The sequence below is a fragment of the Amblyomma americanum genome, chromosome 8, assembly GCF_052857255.1.
Source record: "Amblyomma americanum isolate KBUSLIRL-KWMA chromosome 8, ASM5285725v1, whole genome shotgun sequence".
In the NCBI taxonomy this organism is placed as follows: domain Eukaryota; kingdom Metazoa; phylum Arthropoda; class Arachnida; order Ixodida; family Ixodidae; genus Amblyomma; species Amblyomma americanum.
In genome coordinates, this window is record NC_135504.1 from 153,536,920 (window position 1) to 153,561,604 (window position 24,685).

Genomic DNA, 24,685 nt, shown 5'->3' on the forward strand with positions numbered 1-24,685 from the left:
GTCCACAGCTCGTCGCCACTGTAGAAGTGAGTCAATAGTGACGCCCAAAAAACGGATGTGGTTAACCTGACGAAGGCAAGACTGATCAAGGTCTATGCTCAGCCGCGCATACCGTCGTCCCCTACCTGGAACCAGGACGAAGCCAAATTTTTCCACCGAGAGAGTCAACCCAATACCTTGAAGGTAACTTTTAACTGAAAGCATGGCCTGTCGCGCTAATAGAGCTAAGCGTTTGTGTTGATATCCGGTTAACCAAAGACAAATGTCGTCTGCATACATGGACATATGGACATGCCTGCAATGTTTTTGCACTTCTGCGGGAAGACTAGCCATTACAACATTAAAGAGCGTTGGGGACAGGACACTACCCTGAGGTACCCCTCGCGATAGCGCCCTTTTGGAGCTCATTTTACTGCCTAACCGCACTCGAAATTTACGATCACTGAGAAATGAGTGAATGAATCGCAGAATATAGCCCTGTACGTCTATGACCTGCAGACTATTCAGTATTGAGCTCTGGAGGACGCTATCATAAGCCTTTGATACATCTAGGAAAATAGCTATTGTTGAAAGTCCAAAAGCACTCTGATGTTCAATGTGGCTTACCAAGTCCAGGACGCTATCTTGCGCACTTAAACATGTGCGGAATCCAGTGATGCATGTTGGTAGTGCCCTTATATCCTCAAGCCACCAAGACAAACGCTTACTTGCCATCTTCTCCATGAGCTTAGCCACACACGACGTCAGCGATACAGGACGATACGAGGCCGCGTCTGTCATCTCTTTGCTGGCCTTCAGCAGTGGGACTACACAAGCCACCTTCCATGAAGGGGGAACGTCACCAGACTCCCACACTCGATTGAGATAGGTTAGGAGCATATTCCGGTGTTCCAGAGGCAGGGTCTGTAACATTAGATTGGTAATGCCGTCAATACCTGATGCACAGCGACGCCGCAGGCTGCGGAGCGCTGTCTGTAGTTCTCGAAGTGTGAACGGGGCGTCCATAACAGACGGAGACGTAGCAGGCAGAGCGCAGGGATGAATTCCTGGTCTGGAATTTACAAATGCATCCGCAAATTCCTCTGCCAAGCACACGAGATGTTTCCGCGTGCGCAATGCAAGCGCCTCGAAAGGTTTACTCGGACGAGAGCCACCAGCAAGACTGCCAACGACACGCCAAATTCTCGTTATGGGTGAGAAAACAGTCAAGCTAGCGCAAAAGGATGCCCACTGGGACCTACAGAGCTTGTTCGCATGACGTCTAATGGCAGAGTTGAGCCTGTTGAAAGTTGTCTTCAAGGCTCTGTCGTCTTTCTTCCGCAACAGCTGTCGCTCCGCCCTTCTGCGCGTTGCGCAGAGGTTCCGGAGTTTTAAATCCGGAGTCTGAAAATGATCAGGTAGCTTGAGCGCCGTGGTAGCAGCCATCTTAGCATAAATCATTTTGTCTGTCACATCACCGGAAACACAAGCTAAGTGCTCCCTGTATTTGTCCCAATTAACAACATGGCAAATTTTAGGACCACGCAGATGGAAGTCGGCAGTAAACACAAATATCGGGTAGTGATCACTTCCCATTCGGTCAGCTCTAGTTGACCACTGCACACGGACGTCAGGTGAATGTAAGGTTAGGTCTATAGATTTGGGTGAGGTTGGAGGCCGAAAGAAAGTGGGACTTCCGTCATTGGCAACGCACAGGTCCAAACTGTCGATGACTTCTACAAGTTGGCGTCCGCGAGGATCTGTGTTCCTGTCACCTCAGGCAGGGTGGTGGGCGTTGAAGTCACCGCAGATGATTCTGGGTGCTGGGCAGCGGTCACAAAGTTGCTGGAGGAACAAAGCCATATCGACCTTCTTACGCGGGAACACGTATACTGATGCAATGGACAGAGTTCGGAAGGCGAGCCGAATCCTCACAGCCACTACCTCAATACTGTCGGTGCAAAGATCGGTGACGTTCAAAGCCACATGAGGAATCTCCCTTCTTATGTAAAGGGCGGCACTTCCTGCGGGAAAAGACTTTATGCTGCAATTCTTGTGGGCAACGTATCCCGGCAAAGACCTCCCGCTTGGCAAGCCAGCCTCCGAGAGGGCCAGTACTGGAACACAGGTCTCTTTCAAGAACAATTTTAGTTCTGCTAATCGACTTATAATCCCAGCGCAGTTCCATTGCATGATAAATGGCACTTTTCTAGGGTTTTTAGTTGCAACAGGTTGAAGAAAACTAGCCATCCAGGAGTTGAAGTTCTCTGCGAAGGCGGTGATCAAGGTCTCAAAGGAAAGCACCAGCTGTATAAAGTTCTTCAAAGTTCCAGGCTGCATCGCTTGGCTATATGAACGCAGGACATCAAACAAAACGCGTAGAAGGTCAGAGAGATTCCGGCTTTTGAGCTCCTTATTTTGCTGCACGCACTGGCGCACCACTTCGACAAAAGACGGGGGCTGGGACCCACTCTTGGCCACGGTAGCTGGTGTCTGCATCTCTTTTAAGGCAAGGGGATGTCCTCCATGTTGTCGAGTCTTGCTGTGATCTGGTCGCTGAGGAACATGGACACTTTTTGCAGAAGCAGATCGAACAGCCAGCTCACCCTCGGAGGCCGTTGCCGACTTTCTCGGATCAGGTCGTGCAGCGACGTCGCTTGCTACCACGTCCCGAGCTTCCGACTCGAGCGCGGGGAACTCTTCACTTCCATGTATCGGCTTCTCCGTGGGTTGTGGTTTGGGGCCACTAATGAAGGACTTGCGACGGTGTAAGGCGCTTACACGGAATGTTCAGCCACTGAAACTAGCTGGATGGTCACCTTCACAATTAGCGCAAGCAAAATCTGCCTTGCATTCTTTGTAATCATGGCCACCCCCATACCGCTTGCAACGTTGATCTTTGGTGCAAACTCTCGCTACATGTCCAAAGCGTTGGCACCTGAAGCACCGGGGAGGAGTTTCAACGAACTCGTGGACTGCATGTTTGGTGAAACCAAGGTCAATTATTCCAGGGCGTTCGGTGTTGGGAGCAAACGCTAGCACAATAGAGTTTGTAGGCTTCGCTCCCCATTGTTGTTCTCCAGGCTCCACCCGGCGCATTAACCGTCGCACGGGCAGAACTCCTTGCGGTTTCAAGTAGTCAAGAAGGGCACTTTCCGAATACCACACTGGTACTCCCCTTATAACACATGTGTTAGTCATGTAGGAGTGTGGCAACCGGGCTTGAACTCGTATGCCACCGATCTGAGAGCACCGCAGAAGAATGTCTACTTGCTCTTCCGTTGAGATATCTAGATGAAGAGCCCCTTGCGTTGTGAAGCGACTGCGAATCGGAGCAGATCCCAGTAGTACTTTAATATCATCGAACAGCCTGATAGGGTTCCACTCTCTGAAGTCAACACCTTTCTCTTTTGGCTGAACTATCACTGGGATGCCGACTGTCCGGTGCTTCCGATGACTCACCACTTTGAAGCCATCGTTGTCCATTTCCGCCATGTCAGCCACTTCCTCGTCAGAGGCGACGATAGTTGAGTCGTGCCCACTGAGCGATGATGACGCACAGCACTGCTGGACGTCCCTGATGACTGGCAGATCCCCGCCATGTGATGCCATGGTCGCCTCCGCCCCACTGGGCTCCTTCAGATGGCGCTGTCCCTTTAAGGATACCGGCGCCGGAGCTGCCGTACCCTTCCCGTAGGGACAGTACCGCCTTAAAGACGCGGCTGTCTTCCAAGGATGGAAATAACCTAGTTAATAACTAGAAAACAAGGCAAAATTACTGAGCTGAGGTGACAACAGAACGAGCAGCGTCGTCTTCCTCCTTACAATAGAAGGCGGAGTCCCTCATTCCGGGACCCCGTTGGTCTTGACCGCTGCGCATGTCCGCCGAACCAGGGCCTGTTGGGCCGATAGTTCCTTGCAACCGAGCAGAGCCGCCTCCCAGTCCTCTCAGGTAGGGGAAGGGGTGATGGGGGGCAGAGAAGGATTTTGTCTGCATTCCCAAACCATGTGAAAGGTGTCTGCCACCTCCCCACAGATTGAGCAATGGCCGTCAAAAGAAGAGTCAAAGTGCTTGAGAACCGCCGGTCACAGCAGGGTGGTTGTAAAGAGCGTAAAGAGAGTTCGTTCGCCAGCTTTACCCAGTCCCTTCATAGGAACCGGGTAGCGCCGGTGTTCGGCACGATAGTGCTCTGTGATATTTTAAAAGAAAGAAGAGAGATTTGATTCGGGTTAAGTTCCTCCCAAAGAACTCCTGGTGCCCGGTAAGTGAGTGCGCGGGCTGCCTCATGGGCGGCTTCGTTACCTGGCATGCCTTGGTGGCCGGGGACCCATATGATTGAGCGGTGAGTTGGATAGCAGTCGCGAGTACTGTGATGAAGAATTTGGTGAGGAAGTGGAGTGATCCAACCGAACTCAAAGTTACGACAGGCTCCGCGAGAGTCTGTGAGGATGAAATTAGAGTCGGGATGGGAGGCTGCGAGGGCGATCGCTACCTCCTCCGCATGAGTTGAGCTGGGCGCCCTGAATGAGAGGCCGCCCACCTGTCTTCCCTCGTGTACGACTGCAGCCGTGTACCATTCCCCCCTGGAGTGGTGGTAGGGGCCTGCAATGTCGACGTAGAAGACGTGTTTCTTTGAGCCATAGTGGGGGTGCAGGGCATCCGCCCGCGCCTGGCGCCGGCCATTATGGTCCTCCTTGCTCATCTTAGTCGGAAGGGCTCGAACGTAGAGGGCGCGTCTCCACTGTCCGGGCACTCGAACCCGTTTCATTGTATGATGGTCATGTTTGATGTGTAACCGGCCCAAGAGGCGGCGACCGGACACGGTCTGAGCGAGACGCGTGTATTGGTTAACGAGATGCGCCTCGTGAAGTTCTCTACAGGTGTTCACCATCCCCAACGCGAGCAGTCGCGCGTTGGAAGTGGAGATCGGGAGGTCGAGGGCTCTCTTGAAAATTTTGCGGAGGACAACCTGCAAGCAATCTTCGTCATGTTTCCGTAAGTGGAGGTAAGGAGTCGAGTACAGTACTCGACTAGTTACGAAGGCATGGGCGAGCCGCACCGCATCCTTACTTCGCAACCCTCCTCGCTTGTTAGAAACGCGGCGAACCATTCGGCCCACCTGGTCGCCGACTCTGCGGAGTTTGGCAAGGGTCGTGTCTACCTTGCGATGCTGATTAATGAAGAGACCGAGTATTCACAGCTCCTGCGCTTCACGGATGGGGCCGCTGGCGAGAGAGCTGAACGGAGATTTTGCATTTCGGAGAATGTCGAATATGCACAAATTCAGACTTGGACGGGGAGCACTGGAGGCCGCAGTACGTAGCATAGTGGTCTACTGTGCGCGCCGCTGCTTGCAGGCATTCCTCCATCTCTCCTATGTTTCCCGTAGTAGCCCAGATGGTGACGTCATCGGCATACAGTGCATGCTGAACACCGCCGACACCCGCCAGCTGCTCTGGGAGGTGAGTCAAGGCAATATTAAAGAGAAGCGGGGACAACACAGCGCCTTGTGGTGTGCCCCGCGTTCCCATCTCAAACGGGCCGTACTCGGTCTCTTGTATGCGTATATAGGCCAAGCGGTCTGTTAAGAAATGTTTGATGTAGTTGAATGTACGAGGACCGATGTTGGTCTCGCATAAAAACGCAGCCGCCGCGGTCGGGTTTGAGCCCGGGAACTCCGGATCAGTAGCCGAGCGCCCTAATCACTGAGCCACCACGGCGAGTGAACCGCGCCGCAAGGGAAGGGACAAATGAGGGAGTAAAAAAAGAAAGGAAGAAAGAGGTGCCGTAGTGGAAGGCTTCGGAATAATATCGACCACCTGGGAATCATTAACGTGCACTGACATCTCACAGCACACGGGCGCCTTAGCGGTTTACCTCCATAAAGACGGTCGGGATCGAACCCGGGAACTCCGCATCAGTAGCCGAGCGCCCTAACCACTGAGCCACTGCGGCGGGTGCAATTTTAATAAGAAAATTGTTTTTGAGCAAAGGAAAGGGCGCCGTAGCAAGACTGATCTGAGCTAGTTGGTTGTATCATGACATGGTTTACGCAACTAGCGTACAGGCGCTAAAAGACGGAAACAGCACACACACAATACAGGACTGGCCCCAACTTGCAACTAAGTTTATTCATAGCAAAAACACCTTAATAACCACACGAGCAGAAAAGATAAAAGCAGAACAAATAAAAGAGTTCATATATACAAGCGGTGACATAACAAGAGCAAACATGCCAAAATGACCAAGCAGAGATTACATCGCTGATAATGAACCACTAAGAAAACTAATCTGTTGTAACAACGAGACTGATGGCGTGCTTATGCAGATATGACCCCTCTGCTTGATGTAATAATCTTCGATGATTTCACGCTCTAATCTGTCCTTAGACCTTGCAATGAATTTTTCTAAGGAGTAATTAACCTTGCAATGAACCTTGCAATGTGGCGGCGATACCTGTATTTTGATCCTTTCTATTTTATACCTTAATCCCATCGATACAAGCCAACTTCAATTTTTTCTCAGTGTCCCTTTAAACGGCTTTTCCTTTAATATTCAACCGCCGCCGCTCGTTTCAGGGTGAAGAGTACCAGACCTGCTAGGACCACCGAGTAGGAGGACACGCAAGTCAAGGTCATCGAGTGGGCCGGGCGAGCCAGAAGTCTCCACGGCATCTGATGAACAGCCAACGGTCCCCGATACCCCTTTACCCTCTAGAAAGTCCTCTCCTTACTACCGGAATTCGAAGCTCTCGGCACTCCTGTCGCATTCGTGGTTCTCTTGTATTCGCATTCGCGACGTCGTCATTATATGTCATGAACTTCTACGTAGTTGACACGGCTAACTTCGAGAGCAAATGTGAACGGACACTCAAAAAAAACGGGAAACAATCATTTTTGTGACTCGTTGAAGCAAAATGTTGCGTATGTAGGGGTGTCCTAGAGGAAAGCCAGATGGACATGGAAGCTCGCTGCTCCGGACGGGAGATAATTTCGTGGGCTCACAGGGCTCAATTCAAGGGCATCCATGAGATATGGGGTATCTGTTGCGGACGCGGTTGTAATGATGCGCGTCTCTTTTCGTATTTCTTCTCACATCTCTTTAACCCCCTTACTGTGTCTGTGTCGTGTCTGGCCTATGGGCCAGACACGACACTTTGTCGTCACTTTCGCTAACACCAAGCTTCCCCGATACATGCGCTACTTGGACTTTACCTTCAAGGCGTTCCCTTACTAGGGGCGCCCGTAGGCGTGTTTCAACTGTCATAAGCTCGACCACAGAGCGGACGTGTGCCCTCAACCACGGCAACCCACTTGCCGGCGGTGCGGCGTGGCCCATGAGTCCCAAGCAGCCGGCCAAACACTCACCTGTCAAGCCACGTGCATCGTGTGCAAAGACCCATATCCCACCGGCAGCAGGAGCTGCAAATACCGTTTCGTGGCCACCAACTGGCCCAAATCATCCCAATCATCCACGGATACTGACACTGACCCGGGAACTTTTTCACATGGCCGCCAGTCCCGTTCCCGAGGCCGCGGCAACCAACAATGACCCCGAAGAGGTGCCTCTTTCCCGCCACTGCGAAGCGCAGCTCTAGCCACAACAGCCGTAGCCGCTTCTCACCACGCTCTCGGGATTCCCGGACTAACTCTCACACCAGGCCAGAGAGCAAGCCCGCCAAGTAAGTGGGGTGGAAGACTCCTCCACCAGCTACAAGTTAACTGGCCAATCCGCAGGTAAGGGAACTGGCAGATATGATCAAACAACGAAAGCTCCAGTTGGCACAGGCGAATGCTAAAATTCACAGCCTGGAGTCTGCACAGCACACCAAAAACCACAGCCGCAGCATATGGCTCGCGTTCTCAACCCCGATCATGCCAATGACTCCAACATGGACACCGACCAGCCCAAATGCACTAAGCGCAAGGCTCCCCCACCCTCCACCTCCGACAGTGATGCCAAATTCGATGCCTTTAACGCTCGTATCTGGAAAATAGAGGACGCCCTCCAACGGCTGACCCCCACTATTGACCGTCTCATTGACGGCTGTTCCGCCATGGCAGCCAATTTCCACACCCTCACTATCCGTCTCGACCGCCTTACGGGCCCCCCCGCAAATGGTCGACCTCAGCACCCGCGCTGCCTCGCGCACTCAGTCGCCTTGTCCGACTTCCGTGCCCGAGAGTGCAGCCGCGCGAACGTGTGCTGGCGGTATTCTCAAAACCGCCATAGCGCTACCGCAGCGCCCCGAACCCTACACGAAACGCGATGGCTAGCGCACCCATCATGGTATGGCAGTGGAACTGCAGGTGATTAAAGACAAAGTGGAGAGCCTTGGAGCATACCCTGCAGGCCCAGCCATACACACCCCACATTATCGCGCTCCAAGAAACGTACATTGACACCGAACTCACCAGCTATGCCGCCTATAACCAGCCGGTGGCGCCGGATCTCCGCCCGAGTACCGCCATCATCGTGCACCGCAACCTCACAGCCAATCAGCTCGATCTCGACTACGCCGAAGTCCCGCACACTTTCGTACAGGTCCTCCCCAACAGCCGAGCCCAATCCCCGCTCAACATCTTAGCGTGTACAGCCCCTCCAAGTGAAGAGAGCACTAAGATAGCCACTCTCCTCCGCAAGGCCTGTGCAGCCGCGCGGAACGAGATGCTACTTATAGTGGGCGACTATAACGCACCGCACGCCGAGTGGGGCTATCCCCGCAAAGCCTGTGGTCGCAAAGGAGCCAAGGTTTGTGAGACAGCCCAGACACTGGGTCTCCCTCGCTACTCCTCGACCCCGAACGTCCAACCCGTTTCGGCAACAGCATCACGCAAGACAGCTGTCCGAACCTCACTTTGACCCGCAATATCCCAGACGCGCGCTGGGAAAATCTCGGTATGAATATATGTAGCGATCGCTATGTTCTCAGCACTACCTTTACTACCACACACAGCAAGGCCCCCCGGCGCACTGTCGCACACACCAACTGGGACGCTTTCCACTACGCGCGAGCTCAGCGTCCGCTGAGTCCCATAATCGACCTCGACACATGGAGAGAGACACTGCTCCATGACGCCGCCAATGCCACCTCCATGGTCACCCAGGAGGAGAATGGCTTCACCCCCGACACCAAACTCAAGCACATGTGGGAAGCCCAGCGCAGCCTCCACGCTCGCTGGCTCAGACGCTAACACAACCGTCGTCTCAAGCTTCGGCTCTTCGCCTCGAACGAGAGATCGAAGCCTACTCTTCCAAACTCAGTCAGGAGCAATGGCACCAGACTTGCGACCGCCTCAACGGGCAGTTGGGATGCAAAAACACTTGGTTTCTGCTCAAGCACTTGCTTGATCCGACACATACCAAGCCTGCATCCCACAAGAATCTCAACCGCGTCATACACGCATTTCAAGGTACCAACGAGGAACTCCTTGTTACCTTGAAACACAAATACATCAGCACCTCCACATATATACCCATCCCCTCGGAATACACGGGATCTAAGAACTCAAACATGGACAGAGACATCACGGCGTCGGAAGTCCGCGCCGCCCTGAACCACATCAAGACTACCGCGGCCGCCGGTGACGACCGCATCAGCAACAAGATGCTACGCAACCTCGACGACCATTCAGTCTAAGAACTTGCAGACCTTTTCAACCACCACTGGCATGAAGGTCACCTTCCAGACTCCTGGAAGCATACCAAGGTAATCTTCATACCCAAACCAGGCAAACGACTTGAGCTAGACAACCTCCGGCCCATCTCCCTCACGTCTTGCATAGGGAAGGTTATGTAGCACATAATTCTACAGACTTCACACCCAGGTTGACAAGGAGGACCTCCTCCCACCCACCATGATTGGTTTCCGCGCTGGACTGTCCACCCAGGAGATCATGTGGCGGATACAACACGACATACTGGACCCGGGTCCCATCCGGGCCACGCGCACCATTCTCGGCCTCGACGTTAGTAAGGCGTTTTACAACGTGTCGCACGTATCTATACTGACCAACCTCCCCCAGATGAATGTAGACACCCGCACCTACAACTATATTGCCAACTTTTTCCTCAACCGCACTGCAGAACTCCACATTGGAGACCTCTGCAGCGACAAAATCCCCATGGGCACCGGGGGGACACCACAGGGAGCAGTCTTGTCCCCATTCATCTTTAACATCACTATGAGAGGCCTCCCCTCACTTCTGGACACCATACCCCATATCAAACACTCACTATACGCCGACGATATCACCCTTTGGACCAACTCCGGCTCGGACAGGGAGATACAAGACTCAATCCAACAGGCAATCGACACCGTCCACGCTTTCGTGCAGGCGAACGGCATCGTTTGCTCTCCCACCAAATCCGAGCTGTTAGTCATCCGGGATAGGTGGGTTCACCGACCCATCGCCGACCTTCAAGAGCCGATCACACTCCACATCGGCACCCACCTCATACCTCCCGTGCAGACCATCCGCGTGTTATGTATGCTGGTGCAGAACAACACGCAGAACTCTGAAGCCATCCAACGCCTCCGAACCACCGCCCACCAGATCAACGGCCTTATCCGCCGCATTGCCACTCGCCGCAGAGGCATGCGGGAAATCGACCTCTGCCGCCTCACACAAGCCTTCCTTCTTAGTAGGATTGTCTGCTCTTTCCCCTATTACCACCTGCGCTGCAAAGATGAAGAGGCCGTAAACAGCATCACCCGCTCGGCGCACAAGGCGGCAATGGGACTGCCCCAGTTCGCCCGCACGCAGCGTCGGCTCCAGCTCGGGGTATACAACACCCTCACAGAGCTTATAGAAGCCCATAAGACTGCACAGATACATCGCCTTTCTCGCACCAAACAGGGTCGTTACATTCTTGACCGTCGTCTTAACATCAACCCTATAGGTGATATCCGCCGCACTTCTCTTACAACTGGAGTCTGATCGTCAAACTGGAGTCTGATCGCCGGCTGATCGTCAAACCCATGGCCAAGAACATGTTGGCCGGCCGCTACGACACACGCCGGCAGCTCAAGGCCCAGGCTCTGGACGATACGTACTCCACCGACGAACACGCCATGTACATGGACGCGTCGAAATGCGAATCCAACACATACATGGCTTGCATAACCACGCCAACCACCACCCTCATCAACGCTGCCACAGTTCGCACACACTCCCCCACCGCAGCCGAAGAGTTCGCGATCGCGCTGGCCATCGCCGATCATCGCACACGCACGATTCTCAGTGACTCTAAACGAGCAATTAAAAATTTCTCGACGAACTCAATTTGTCTACCTGCCGCACACATCCTCCGCGGCTGCACTCTCGACCGCACTGTAAGCTTAGTGTGGGTACCTGTGCACGCGGGGAACTATGGGAACGAGGGAGTCGACTGTTTGACCCGAGGCCTAACCAACAGGGTAGCCGACCCATCGAACCCGGAGGCTCTCGCCGAGGCCCTCTGTCGTATGCCGAAATCACCAACTTCTACAAGGAGACAAGACGCGTGTACCCGCCTCCCTACCCCGACCTCAACAGAGCGCAAGCCACCATGCTTCGCAGACTGCAGACCAATTCGATTCTCAGTCAATCTCGACTATATCTCATCACTGAGGGGGAATATGACCCCGTCTGACCTAATTGCGACCACGGAGTGTTGGCCACACAGGCACACATCCTCTGGGGATGCGAGGGTAACCCCCCCCCCCCACGAACTTTACTGCCAGCTCCCTCCTTGGAGGGTTGGACCCAACTTCTTGCAAGACGAGACAAGAAGACACAACTCGCACTCGTCTCGTGGGCTCAAGACGTCGCCGCCATGTGGGGGCTACACACAGCCCATCTACCCTAGCTCCCAACCTTCAAGTGGCAAATAAAGTTGTTCTCTCTTTCTCCCTTTGTACCGTCCTTTTTCATTTTCCTTCAGTTGCGAAAGAGAGAAAGAAACACACTTTTGTTATTTGACTCTCTCTATGAGTATTGGCTGCAATTCGTGGTGAGTGCTGTCTTGCCAACATTGTGCCACGACCGCCATACACGTTGTAAACTTTGCGACGCGAGGAAAAGAAACGCACAACTCTTGGCGTCTAACTGGTAACATGTTAAGGCTGCCGATATACCCCTAAATGGCTTGAATAAAGCTATTAGAGATCGCGCTGCAAAAAATCGCTCCCTCGTTGTCGAGAGTAGGCGTACAGCTCGCACTGCAAAAAATCGCTCCCTCCCTCTCTCTCTCTCTCTCGTTGTCTGAGTTCTACCTTGAACGATTAATAACTGGACGCCCCACTCCAGTTGTAACCAACATAGTGCTGTGCGCGTGTGTGATTAAATTCCTCTAAAATGAACTAATCACGCGCACAACCTGGACACATTTCTTATCGTGTGAATAGTTTGTACATATTACTTCTCCCCCTATCCTCTCTTCCTGTCCCCTCACCTCTTTCATTTCATTTCTCCATTCTGCCTGCTGTCCTTTATTACCGCTGCACCAGCTCAGGTGCTTCAGTATTGATGGCAGATGCCGGGGCTAGCAAAAACCTTTTCCTTTCTTTTTACTATTATTTTTAATAAAACCACTACCACCACCTCTCGTTGTCGAGAGTAGGCGTAAGCACTAAATGCTTTGAGATATCGGCGTTACACATTTTACAGGCTGAGCTTGCTTGCTTGCTGTTGTTGACAGGAAGAATGAAAAGGAAAGTGCACGGGCCTGCCCACTGGCTATAGCTGAGCCACAACCACTGCCACGTGCTAAAAGTAGAAGAGTTAAAGGATAGGAGTGCAAAGAGCGAGAGAAGAGACGCGCCGCGCTAAAATTTTATTTGATTCTCTCTCTGAGTCATCCTGTTGTTTCTGAGCACGTTACAAGGCGAGGCCTTGTCTCGGCGAAAGCCACACAGAAGCATCGGTCCGTCGCCTCGCTCGGGCGTTCGAGTGTAGTGTGCTCGACCATTACCTTCCGCCTCCATCACTATTTAGAACGGGTTCTGGGCTGTCCCCGAGGATGGCGCCACAACTCCGCACGAGTCCAGCCCTGCGTGGGCATGCCAGTGGGTTACTCGACATGCGCGGCGCTTTCGGGTCGCACGCGGTCTGCGCGTGCACGCTCCTTTGCGCAGCGCGCTGGCTTTGCACCCCAGCAGACAAGAAAGGTGCTGTTGCTGACGCGCGCGATGCTCCCGCGGCAGCGCAGCACCTACACACCAGGGGAAGACGGAAAATTTCGCGAGGTTTGTTTAGGTTCGTCTCCGTGTGCTCCCTTCGGTTCGCCTCCGTTTTGGAGCCAAGGTTAACACTGGCGCGCCCCACAAAACGACCTAAGAGTATTCCATGATTAAAAATGCATGTAGCCTGCTCCTCAAAGAGGCGGCGTGACCACTGCGGCGTTCAGACTCATCAACGGACACACAAAGGAACTCTGTTTTCTGGTATATATGCAGTTGCCCCAGTGAAGGAGGGGGCCCTAGATCCACATCTGCACTGATTCCCGAAGTAATGTGGCTGCTTTTGCTCTTTAGAACGTCGTTGGTGGCCGCATCTGTTCCGCAGCTACCCTGTCAGTAGCGAGCTGGTATTTTAAATACGTGGCTAATTTTAACGAAGTTGCCCAGATGAATAGGCGCGCTTTCCTCCTGTGAAGCCGGTTAGTGGTGCAGGCAGGGGCTATTAGTTTTCATTCTTTTATTTCGGCCCACCCTAGTATATGTAATACCGGCTTCCTTCGCGTTCTCATCTTTAGTAGTAGTGGCAACTTTCCTTAATATATTACATTAGATGCCGTAGCAGTGGCTGAATCAATATGTTGCGTGCTCGGGTGCTGACCCGAAGGACGCAGGGAACATCCCGGCCGTGGTGGCCGGATTTCGATGAAGGCGAAAAGCTAAAGGTCCGTGTAGTGTGCGACGTGAGTGCAGGTTGAAGAACCTCGCATGGGCGAAATTTGTGGCGTCCTCCACAACAGCGTCCCTTACAGCCTGAGTTGCTTTCGGACGTTACACGGCACAAACGTCTCCTACAATCATCGCTGCTGTGGCATTTCCTTATTTTATTGTGAGATTTCTTTCTTCTCACCTTTTCTAGGTCGTTCTAAACATTACTGTCCAACTTGGTTATGTTATCTTGCAGTCGACTAATCCTCAATTTTTTTCCTCGAAATACATTGCTGGCTAGGTGAATTTCTTTCCACAGCTTGATCTCATGGGGACACCAAAAGACAAGGAACTAATAAAGGATGCCGACAAATACAACATATGTGAAAAATCGAAACCCAGACGCATCGACCAGAATATACACCATGAAAGAATACAAGCTAGAATCCGAGCATTCAGCAGGGAGTTCAGCAACAACCCAACCGTGGTGTGCACCACGGCCGCTCTGCACGGACGCAGCAGAGTACCGATACGAATGCAAAACGATCGCCGTGGCAATGAACGAAGGAGGAAAACAAACAACCATCGGAACGATAAACAACCAAAACAAATAGGCAGCTCAAGAAGCCGCTGTCGCTTTGGCAATATAGCATGACAACGCAACAGGACAAAACCTCAGTATTAATTGCGACGAACTCCAAGCAAGCGTGCACAAACTACACAAGCAGCACGATCGACAAGATCACCAATCGTATTCTATAAACAACGAGAAGTCTCATAACAAACACAAAACATAGTACAGTAAGGGTTCCCGGACATGATGGGATGAGGGGAACAATGCAGTAGACGAGTTAGCCCACGGGTATGACCACAGAGCTGGCTCAACACCCCGCACCACGGACACCTTTCACTCCGTTACTCTCACGTACTCACACATACTATACCTTTACAGGGTCCAGCGGAAACGCTAGCCGGCCCCACACAAAAGGCTAAACAAAGAGGAGACTACAAGCAGGTACCTACAGACATGTACACAAAATACATAAGATTTCCCCACATAATACACAGACAAATTACCATGATGTCCGGGTAAACAGACTCTACAGCATGCCACATGGGCCTAAGCATAGACAACTCAAGTGTGACGCATTAGGAGCACTATGCTGGCCAGCGAGGACGGGGAAGTGCAATGATTTTTCGTATGCCGAGCCACGATGGCAGCAGTCAGGTGCGGCATCCTGGACCAAGGATCGACCGCAGCGTCCGGTGACGCGTTAGGGCCACGAAACTCTCGAATGAGTGGTAAATATACGCTTTTTTATCCATCCATACAGAGCTTGATCACCTAACGACCTTTCGTGACATCATAATTATCAGTCTGACTAAGCCCACTGCATGGCAAAGGCAACTTCAATGTCTCTCCAATTCATCCTGTCCTTTGCCAGCTGCGCCCACACTATGCCTGCAAACTTCTTAACCTCCTCCGCCCACCTTACTCTCTGCCGCCCCCTGCAACGCTGGCCTTCACTTGCAATACAATCCGTTAGCCTCAATGACCAGCGCTAATCTTGCCTTCGCATTACACGTACTGCCCAAGCCCATTTCATGTTCTTGATTTCGACTAGCATGCTATTGACACGCTTTAGTTCCATCACCCAGTATGTCCACCTCCCGGTGTGTTATTGTTACATCTATCATTTTTGTTTCGATACCTCTTTGCGTTGTCCTTAACACTTTTTGTTGGCCTCCATGTTTCTGCCCCATAGGTGAGGGCTGGTAATATACAACTGTTGTGTACTTTTGTCGTGAGGGTTACTGGTAAACTGCCATTCGTGATCTGAGACCACCTGCCATATGCGCTGCACCTCAGTCTTATTATTTCAGTTAGTTATTTATTTGCCCTAAGTAGGCGTATTCCCTTACCACTTCCAGCACCTCGCTACCAACTGCGATCTGCTATTCCCTTGCGAGTCTGTTTAACATTACTTTGGTTTTCTGCATGTTAATTTTTATACCCAGTGTTTTACTCTCTCTAACTCATTCATCATGATTTGTTGTTCATCTCCTGAGTGACTCAGCAATGCAATGTTATCAGCGAATCTCATATTACTTAAGTGTTCTGCATTAACTCTTATCCCCTACTGCTCCCAATGCAGCCCTCGGAATACCTTCTGTAAACAGGCGATGAATAACACTAGTGTGATTGTGGCAACCTGCCTGACACCCTTGCTATTGGAATTTTATTGCTGACTGTATAGAGGACAAAAGCAGCTGTGCAGTCGTTACAGATATCTTCCAGTATTTTCACATTAGAGTCTACTACACCCTGATTCCGCAGTGCCTGCATGACTGCTGAGGTTTGCACTGAGTCAAATGCATTATCGTAAACAATGAAGGCTATATATAGGAGTATGGTTATATTCTGCGCAGTTATGAGTGATAGTAATCAATGAAGGCCATATATAGGGGTTGGTTATATTCTGCGTAATTCTCTATTGCTTGATTGATAGTGTGAATATGATCTGTTATAGAATATCTTTTACGAAAGCCTGCCTGATCATTTCGTTGATTAAACTCTAAAGTTCCCTGATTCTTTTAACGCTTGCCTTAGTAAATACCTTGCACGCAACGGACAGTAAGCTGATCGGTCTAATTTTTCAACACCTTGGCATTTCCTTTCTTATCAAGTGAAATAATGTCCGAGTTCTTGCAAGCTTCTGGTACGGTCGAGGTCATAAGGCATTGCGTATACAGGGTGGCTAATTTTTCCAGCACAATCTACCCTCCATTCTCCAACAGATCTGCTGTTACCTGATCCTCAACAGCTACTTCTCCCCTTTGTGTTGCTCCAAAGACTTTCTTTGCTACCTCTGTCGTAACTGGTGAGATGATGCCTTGCTGTATGCTACTGTCTTTCCCATTAACGTTCTTATTATATTGGCTACTGTATAAATTTGTGTAGAACTCTTCCACTACCTTAACTATCTCATCCATATTCCTGATGACATAACACTCCTAGCGAATACATCTGAATTCTGCCTATGTCTAGTTTTCTCTTATCCGCTTTTAGCCCACCTTCGTTCTTTACCAATATCCCTTAAGAGAAAAGTGCACAACAGCTGTATCTTACCGGTACTCACATGCGGGGCAGAAAGGTGGAGGCTAACGAAAGGGTTCAGTTTATGTTAACGACAACGCAGCGAGGTATGGAAAGAAGAATGATAGCTGTAGCGTTAAGAGACCGGAAGCAGGCAGAGTAGGTGAGAGAACAAACACCGGTTATTGACATCTAAGTCGAAATCAAGAGGAAGAAGTGGGCTTGAGCGGGGCATGTAATGCGAAGACGAGATAACCGCTGGTCCTTAAGGGCAACGAAGTGGATACCAAGTGAATGCAAGCGTAGCAGGGGGCGGCTTAAGGTTAGGTGGGAGTATGATATTAAGAAGTTTGCAGGATTAGGATGGGCGCAGCTGGTAAAGGATAGAGTTAATAGGAGTGACGTGAGAGTGGCGTTTGCCCTGCAGTGGGTGTAGTCAGGCTGATGATAATGATGATGATGAGTGATAGTGTGAATATGGCCAATAGTGGAGTCTCCTTTACGAACGTTTGCCTGATCATTTAGTTGATTTAGGTCTCAGGTTGCCCTGACTCTATAAGCGATTACCTTCGTAAATGCATTGTAGGCAATCGACAGTAAGGTAAGTGGTCTATAATTTTTTAAGTCTTTAACGTCCCATTTCTTATGAAATAAGATAATGTTAGCGTTCGTCCAGACTTCTGGTAAGTTTGATGTCATAAGACATGGCATATAAAGGGTGGCTAATTTTTCTGGCACAACCTCCCTTCCGTCCCTCTGAAGATCTGCTGTTACCTTATCGTCACCTGCTGTTTTCCCCCTTTTGCATGGCTTTAAATTCAATATAACTGCTTTAAAATCAAACGACCTGTCCTGATCCTAAAAGTCTGCCCTCCTCATGAGCAGAAACAAAAATTGCCTCTCGATTTTTAGGCCTAGACCAAAAGGGGCGACGTTGGGGCCGCGTAACGCATGCAGCCGTTCAAGTGAATACATGCTTATTCTTAAAACGTTTCTCTCGAGAGAGATTTTGAGCTTGCTCGTCTTACAGTGACCCACGCCATACAGCGAGAAAAAAAATACAATTTATTGGATGCGTTTCTGTACAGGACAATCCGCGAACCGGAACCAGTGCTGGTGCGTCAGTGAATCGATGCTTGGCATGTATCCTCGCCGCGATCGAATTGAGTAAACAGGGCAGGCTTAAAGCAGTATGTGGACAGAAATGTGCCTGGCAGAGTTTCTGCGCATATTTTGCCCTAGTCCAAGCGCTGCTTCGCAAAATGTGAGAACTGCAAATACGATGCGGGAGTGCACATTTCGCGGTTGTGGAAGCGGTATATTAGTCCCGTAAGCTTTGTGACGAGGCGCCTGTGTGCTGTAATATTACGCATGAAATGCTTTTAGTTCCCGCTATCTGCAAATTCAAGCCAACATCATACGCGCAACGCAGTGTTCATAAGGGCAAATATGACGCCGAGCCCGAGACCAAACAGGGGACCGAACGCGGAAGCGAAATATGCGAAACTTTCCATCCGAGAGATACCAAGCTGGCCGCTCGGCGTGCGGGCCCGCCTTCGATGGGTTCTGCATGAGGGTGGACTCCTGGGGTTACCAACGGGACGGCAGAGCAAAGCGCTTGTTACTGCGATTGCCCCTCCACATCGCTCAGGACACCCGGCGTCTATCAGCGTGGAAGTGTGTCAATCGCCAAAGTTGCGTCTGCGTGCGCCCTATCTTGGAGGTCGACCACGAATGCAATACGGGTTTGGCCGACATCGTGTATCATAACGAAAAGTCGCGCTCGGTCAGACAGGACAAAATGAGGAGGACACTACATCAGCTAACTTTCAATTTCTGTTCAAAGCAGTACGAGTTTTTGTACATTGGTAAATTATACATATATGAAAACTTTACTGCATGGCATCGGCAATCAACATTTTTTTTCTGCAACAGACAAGATGGCACAAATTTCTAAGATGACTAATCTGTTTCATTTAGACATGAAAACCTCCAGTAAGAAGCACAGAAACAACTTTTTTGATGTGGTGGATTGGGTTGTTTATTCACTGCCGATGTTATGCGGTAAAGTATAGGTAGGCCAAACCGGGAGATGCCTACATTAGAGGCTAAGCGAGCAGAACAGAAACGTAAAAAAGGAGAAAGGAAACCTTACTGTACACTTTCAAGAATCCAAGCCAGGTGTGTGCCCGATGTTCAGTGAAGGCACGTCACAATGTGGGCTAGCCTTTGAACAAAAGGAACTACTTCCGATTACACAGCTTGCTTCCTTTGCTCGCAATGCTTCTGAAACGCGGCACTTCTCATTTTTTGGAGGAGGGCCCCAGCAACAGCTGCGATGACCGAGCATTGGAGCCCAGGCGATACCAGCGCTCCAGTTGCGTGTTAAAACTCGCTTCCATGGCGAGGCGACACCATTTCACGAGAGCAGACTCGACACACTGTGGAGAATGCAATGCGTACCACCGAGCGGGGGATAATTCTCCATGGGAAAAATGTTTGCACTGCAGAAAGTATGAACCACGGTTTCGGGAAATAAAAGATTCTTGGCAGTAGCAGGTATACTAAGGCACGGGATGTTTCGAAAGCTTTTCACATAAGAAAGAAAGGAAGAGATAGTGTTAGCGTCACTTTTGTGACCCTTTTCCAGACGGAGATGTGTATGGTCTTGCTTTCAGCTCATGCCTAATTTTTTCTTTTATTTTCTGACTACACAGCGTATAAAGTTAGATCAGTTTAGCGCATGTCCTGCGTCACTTTTTTGTTGTGTTAATTTGTCTTTGTTGGCGCTTTTGTTTCCTGTCTCAAGCTGTAAGTGAGGGATTTTTATCGCTGCTGCTGCTGCTGTTGGTATCTCTTTTCTTTGGGCAACACGACAGGCAATTGTTGAAACATTAGAAGCAACCACTGCGGCACATAACGGCTCTCCTTCTGAGAACCTACCTGGAGGTCCAACTCTAGGCGCTCGGCACCGCAGCGGGTGTCCGAGTAGAAGGCGAAGGACACTTCCAGCAGGCGGTCCTTGAGCGCGGCCGCACTCAACCGCTTCCACTCGGGTTTGAGGTGCAGAGACAGCTGCAGCACGGGCCCCGTCGACACGAGCCGATGCGTGCGGTACCTGGGCAGAGGACGTCCCTCATTCAGCTGAGAAGGCATTGGCTCCCGTGCCTGAAGAAAAGTTTTATAACACTGCGGGAGCAGAGAGCAGAGGCCTCACTATGGGCCCAGCGGCACCCGGTGTGGTGCCGAGTCAACTATTTGTGAAATAGGACTTTGATCCCCCCTTTAGAAGCGCGAAACAAGCTTTTGGTATGACTCTTTTGGCCAAATTTAGCTAAAAGACAAACAGAAAAGACCAGCATGACAGCAGCAGTGTTCCCCAGGAATTAAGAGGGGAAAACCGGACCGGAGGGAGCACACCAGCGCAGTGTTTAAGCACCCGGCTCTCAAATAACAGCAATAATAGCAAAAGTATACGTACAGAAAGCATTAAGGGGAAACTATTGAAAGCCCTGCTCACATGATGAAGCTTGAAATCTTTCGTGGACAGTTATCAAGCCGAGGACGGTTAGATTCGCATGCACTTAAATATCCCGTATAAAGGCACAGTCTTCACTCTCGGCTGGCGCGACATTTCAAGCCGTCCTTTGACCAACGCAGGCGCGCCCTGCGTGGATGGGCGGCTCACCTCCCGACGTTGCAGAGGCAGGTGGTTCGCTCGTGCCTCGCCTCGGCGACGATCTCGACGCGGCCGTCGCGTGGGCACAGGTCGCAGTGGTCGGTGCGCGTCTCGAAGACGGAGGCCAGCGTGAGCTGCACACGACCGTGGGGCCAGGCGCGGGCGTCGAAGGTGTAGTTGCAGGCAACGGCCTGCTGGTCGGCTCCCCCCAGGTCGCCCAGGTGCACGGACAGCGTGCCGCGCGACGGAGAGTCCGCATCACCCGCGGCGAAGCGCCTGTTGCACGCCGTTGGGCTCACCCGGTTGTCGTACACGGCAGCGTTGATGTGCCGCACCTGACGCGGGAGAGGGCGGCAGAAGAAACGGTGCAAGAGGTTTCAGGATACCGCGTTCCGTCTTCTCACGCACGATGCCAGCAGCTCCGATGTGTTACAAACGATCGCTTTGCAGGCGTGGACGAAGTATGTTGTTACCTGTGCACTCAAGTCGAAGTGTCAAGAGGGCATAATGCGTTGAGAGATAAAGTTGTTTCGAATAAACGAAAAGCCGTGCTTTTATAGGATGCTTGCGAAGCAATCATTATTTCATTCGTTTATATTGCCCCTCTTTCCAATCGGCAGGAGAACGTAATAGTTCAGAAGCGTCACGATTTGGGAAAGTTAGCTGATTCTTCATGTTAATGCAAATAATTGCGCACACGCAAGACTTGAAAGAGAACATACACAGACGCAATGTGTGTGTCTCCTTTCATCTCCTGTCCAGGGTATGTGGTCATATATTTGCATTAGAAAAAAAGACCAGCAATACGGATGGTTTTCCTTGAAGCTAAGTACATCAGTAGACTTTACTTGTCCCGTAGATGCAAAGTCGGGCTCGTCGTGTTCTGCATTTTCTGACTGCAGTGTTGAGCTGCCCTGCAATTAAAAATTAGTCAGTTCTTGCGGCATTTGCCTCTACTCCGACACTACATGTCTGCTGCACCCAAAGCCTGCCTGAACCGCTAGAACCCGCGTATGCAGTCAGTTCATTACGAGAGGCGCCATGCCTCGGGGGCCGCAGATAAGGTGCTGCTTAAAAGCGTTTCTAAAATTATTTCTTTTGTCTCTGTTCTGTATAGTCCTTGTTAGCTGTGCAGAGTATGGAACCTCGCGAATGAACAAATGCTGGGCACCACAAAGGGAGCCTGAGGCAGCGACAGCCGCGCATTCCTTGCATATAGGATGCAGTGAAGGTGAACAATGCGCGACTAAGGAAAGAAATCTCCGGGTACCATAATCCTCGCTTTGGCAGCAGGATATCCACGACGGCAACCACGTATCGGATAAGCACTGCGTTCACGATCATGATCATCATCATCATCAACCTGACTACACCCACTGCAGGGCAAAGGCCTCTGCCATGTCTCTAAACTTAACCCGGATTTTGCCGGCTGCACCCATCTTATGCCTGCGAACTTCCTAATCTCATCCGGTCACCTAACCTTCTGCCGCCCCCTGCTACGCTTGTCTTAGCAGTAAACCAAGAAACAAGATTTCAGGAATCAAAAATCCCCAAGTAATTGACACGTGAATGACAGTCATATACAAGCCAATACCAGTGTCGTGAACACGTGAAACACGTGTCACTCGTAGCGCGGAAAAAGCAACAAAGAAAAAATCTGACAAGGTCTATGTAATTGGATCTTGCCTGTAGTCACATATGGGGCTGAAAATTATTGCACAGCGAAAAAGCTTGAAGTGAAATTGAGGACAGCAAAGGCGATAGCTACGCGAATGGAAAGTAGTAGGAGCCATATTGAGAGAGAGAAAGGGAGCTGAATGGTTAAGGAAGCACGCGGGAGATAATAGATTCTAGTCGAAATCAAGAAGAAATGGGCGTGCGGCGAGCATGTCATGCGACGGGGAAGATGACCGATAGTCTTTTAGCGTAAAAGAGCGTATATTCGAAAAGGTGTGATTGTATCGGCCGGTAACGAGAGTAAAGAAAGTTCGAGGGGATGAGGTTAGAGGAGCAATAAAGTACGCAGGACGCAAGGCAAAAGGCTGCGTTGAAGCAGCTTGAAAGCCACCCTCCGCCCTGTGCCGGGCCGCATATCCCCTGGAGCTCATCCAACAGCAGTGAAAGGACCCACTTGCAAACACAAACGAAATACATCCACAAAATATCTCTGCCTAACAAAGTTGTATGAAATTGCTACTCTGGTCCCATTGGCTAAAATCATTAGGAGGCGCACCTCGAACCCGAAGCTGATGGAGGATCCGTCCAGGCTTCCAGTCCGGCTGGTGAACTGCAGCAGGAGCCCTGCTCCGGTGGACTCGAACACAGCGCGGGGCTGCTCGGTGCGCGGCTTATTAGTGTCGCACAGCTTGGTGACGATGTGGCGCGGATCGGGCCGCAGCGAGTCGTAGATGCGCAGTGCCTCCTCGCACAGCGTGACGCGCTCCACGCGGAACCACAGGAACTCCACGCGCACCAGCTCCCCGGGGGGAGCAGTGAACTTGTACGAACAGGTGGTGTTGACAGGGTACCACGACCTGGGAGGGTACCGGAAATGATCAGTTATTGCACCAGACCCCCAATGAATTAGCCGTTTTGGATGCCCAGTAACGCATCGTACATTATGCAGGTCATAAAAACAGATGACCAGGCCCAAAGATATATAGATACATGGATTATATTAAAAACCGTTATTACTCGAGGCTTTGGCTTCAGCTATCTTTTATAGCAAATTTAGGCGTCAGAGTAGAAGCTGAAAGAAACCCATCTTGAGAAAACGAAGCAGCACGAAAAAACGGGGACGAAAAAGACACACATACGACAGGACGAATGCTGCACTTCCAACTGATTTTTATCCACTGCTATCCACTGCCGGGATTGTAAGTGTAAACCCATATTTCGGAAAGCTAAAATTCTTGGGCGTGGAAGCGATCGGATGGAAAGAGAGATTATTGAAGCATATCACATCAGAAAAGCAGGTGGTCAGTGTGTCAGCACCGCTTCCTTGTCTCTTCTTGATAATGAAATGGCGTGTTTGAATCATTGCGGTTGATTGCCACGAGGCGATAGTAGCGCTGTACTTAAGCTTTGGTATCCTCAATAAAAATCAGTTGGAAGTGCAGCATTCGTCCTGTCGTATGTGTGTCTTTTTCGTCCCCGTTTTTTCGTGCTGCTTCGTTTTCTCAAGATGGATCATTACCAACTGGCCCAAACTTCGGTGCTTTTGGAAAGAAACCCTCATCTTATCGTGATGTCTTGACTAATAATTGCGCCCAGTAGACTGGCGTGCTTAACCTAATAGAGAACGGTTTCTTTTCGTTGTTTTAATAAAATAAATGCTCTGTAATACCATGTTCCTACAAAGATTAGCAACATGGAAAAAATTGTTGTGTTCGCGTAATTAAAGTATGAAATATAGTCCTTGACCATACGATCACGATGTGCCCTTAGGCATAGAAAAAATGCATGATGCTTATAGAATGGAATACACATGCTAATATCAGACATTGTGCATTGTGTGCGCACCGCGCTGATGCAATTGTCCCTGGTGCACCTCCGCCTCTTGACATTAGGTACCGCTCCAACAAAGTGGCCGACTTGGTTGTACCGGGTACCAGTCAGGACGTCACCAGTCTTCGGGGTTCTCCTTCGACCAGATCCTTTTTTCCTATCCTCCCATCGCAGCGTACGTGCGATGCGTGCCACTTTCTCGCGGGATTCAAGCTGAGCAACGTTGGACCATGTTCTACGAATAAGCGCCCAAGCGTTGTTAATGGATACGTCACAAAGCAACGTCAGGTTTGGCCACCACGATTTTGTGCCACGGATTCCGATCCTGGAGGAACCTGCATTTGCGTCCATCTGGTCTTTACCTCCGATAAAGCTGAGCGACTGAGCGACAGCGTTAGCAGGAAGTACAGTGATTCTTTTCTTCTGAAAACGGGACTATCTGTCTGCAGAGGGCATTGGCTCTCTTCTGTGTATGGTGCTTGCGATCGGTAATGCTTACTTGTTCATCCAGCGGACAACAATTATCCAATCGTCGCTCAGCAAGTGCTCTGCATG

At 50.7% G+C, this 24,685-nt stretch overlaps 1 protein-coding gene across 1 annotated transcript in view; it reads right to left on the bottom strand.

Moving 5' to 3' along the window:
- The window catches only part of LOC144102119 (uncharacterized), a 399,640-nt gene that overhangs the window by 31,784 nt on the left and 343,171 nt on the right, over positions 1-24,685 (bottom strand). Inside the window, exons 6-8 of the mRNA XM_077635411.1 lie at positions 22,857-23,157; positions 20,633-20,958; positions 19,888-20,062 (exon numbers count right to left, since the gene is read on the bottom strand). Of these exons, the coding sequence (XP_077491537.1) occupies positions 19,888-20,062; positions 20,633-20,958; positions 22,857-23,157 (802 nt within the window). The remainder of the gene's footprint in view (positions 1-19,887; positions 20,063-20,632; positions 20,959-22,856; positions 23,158-24,685) is intronic.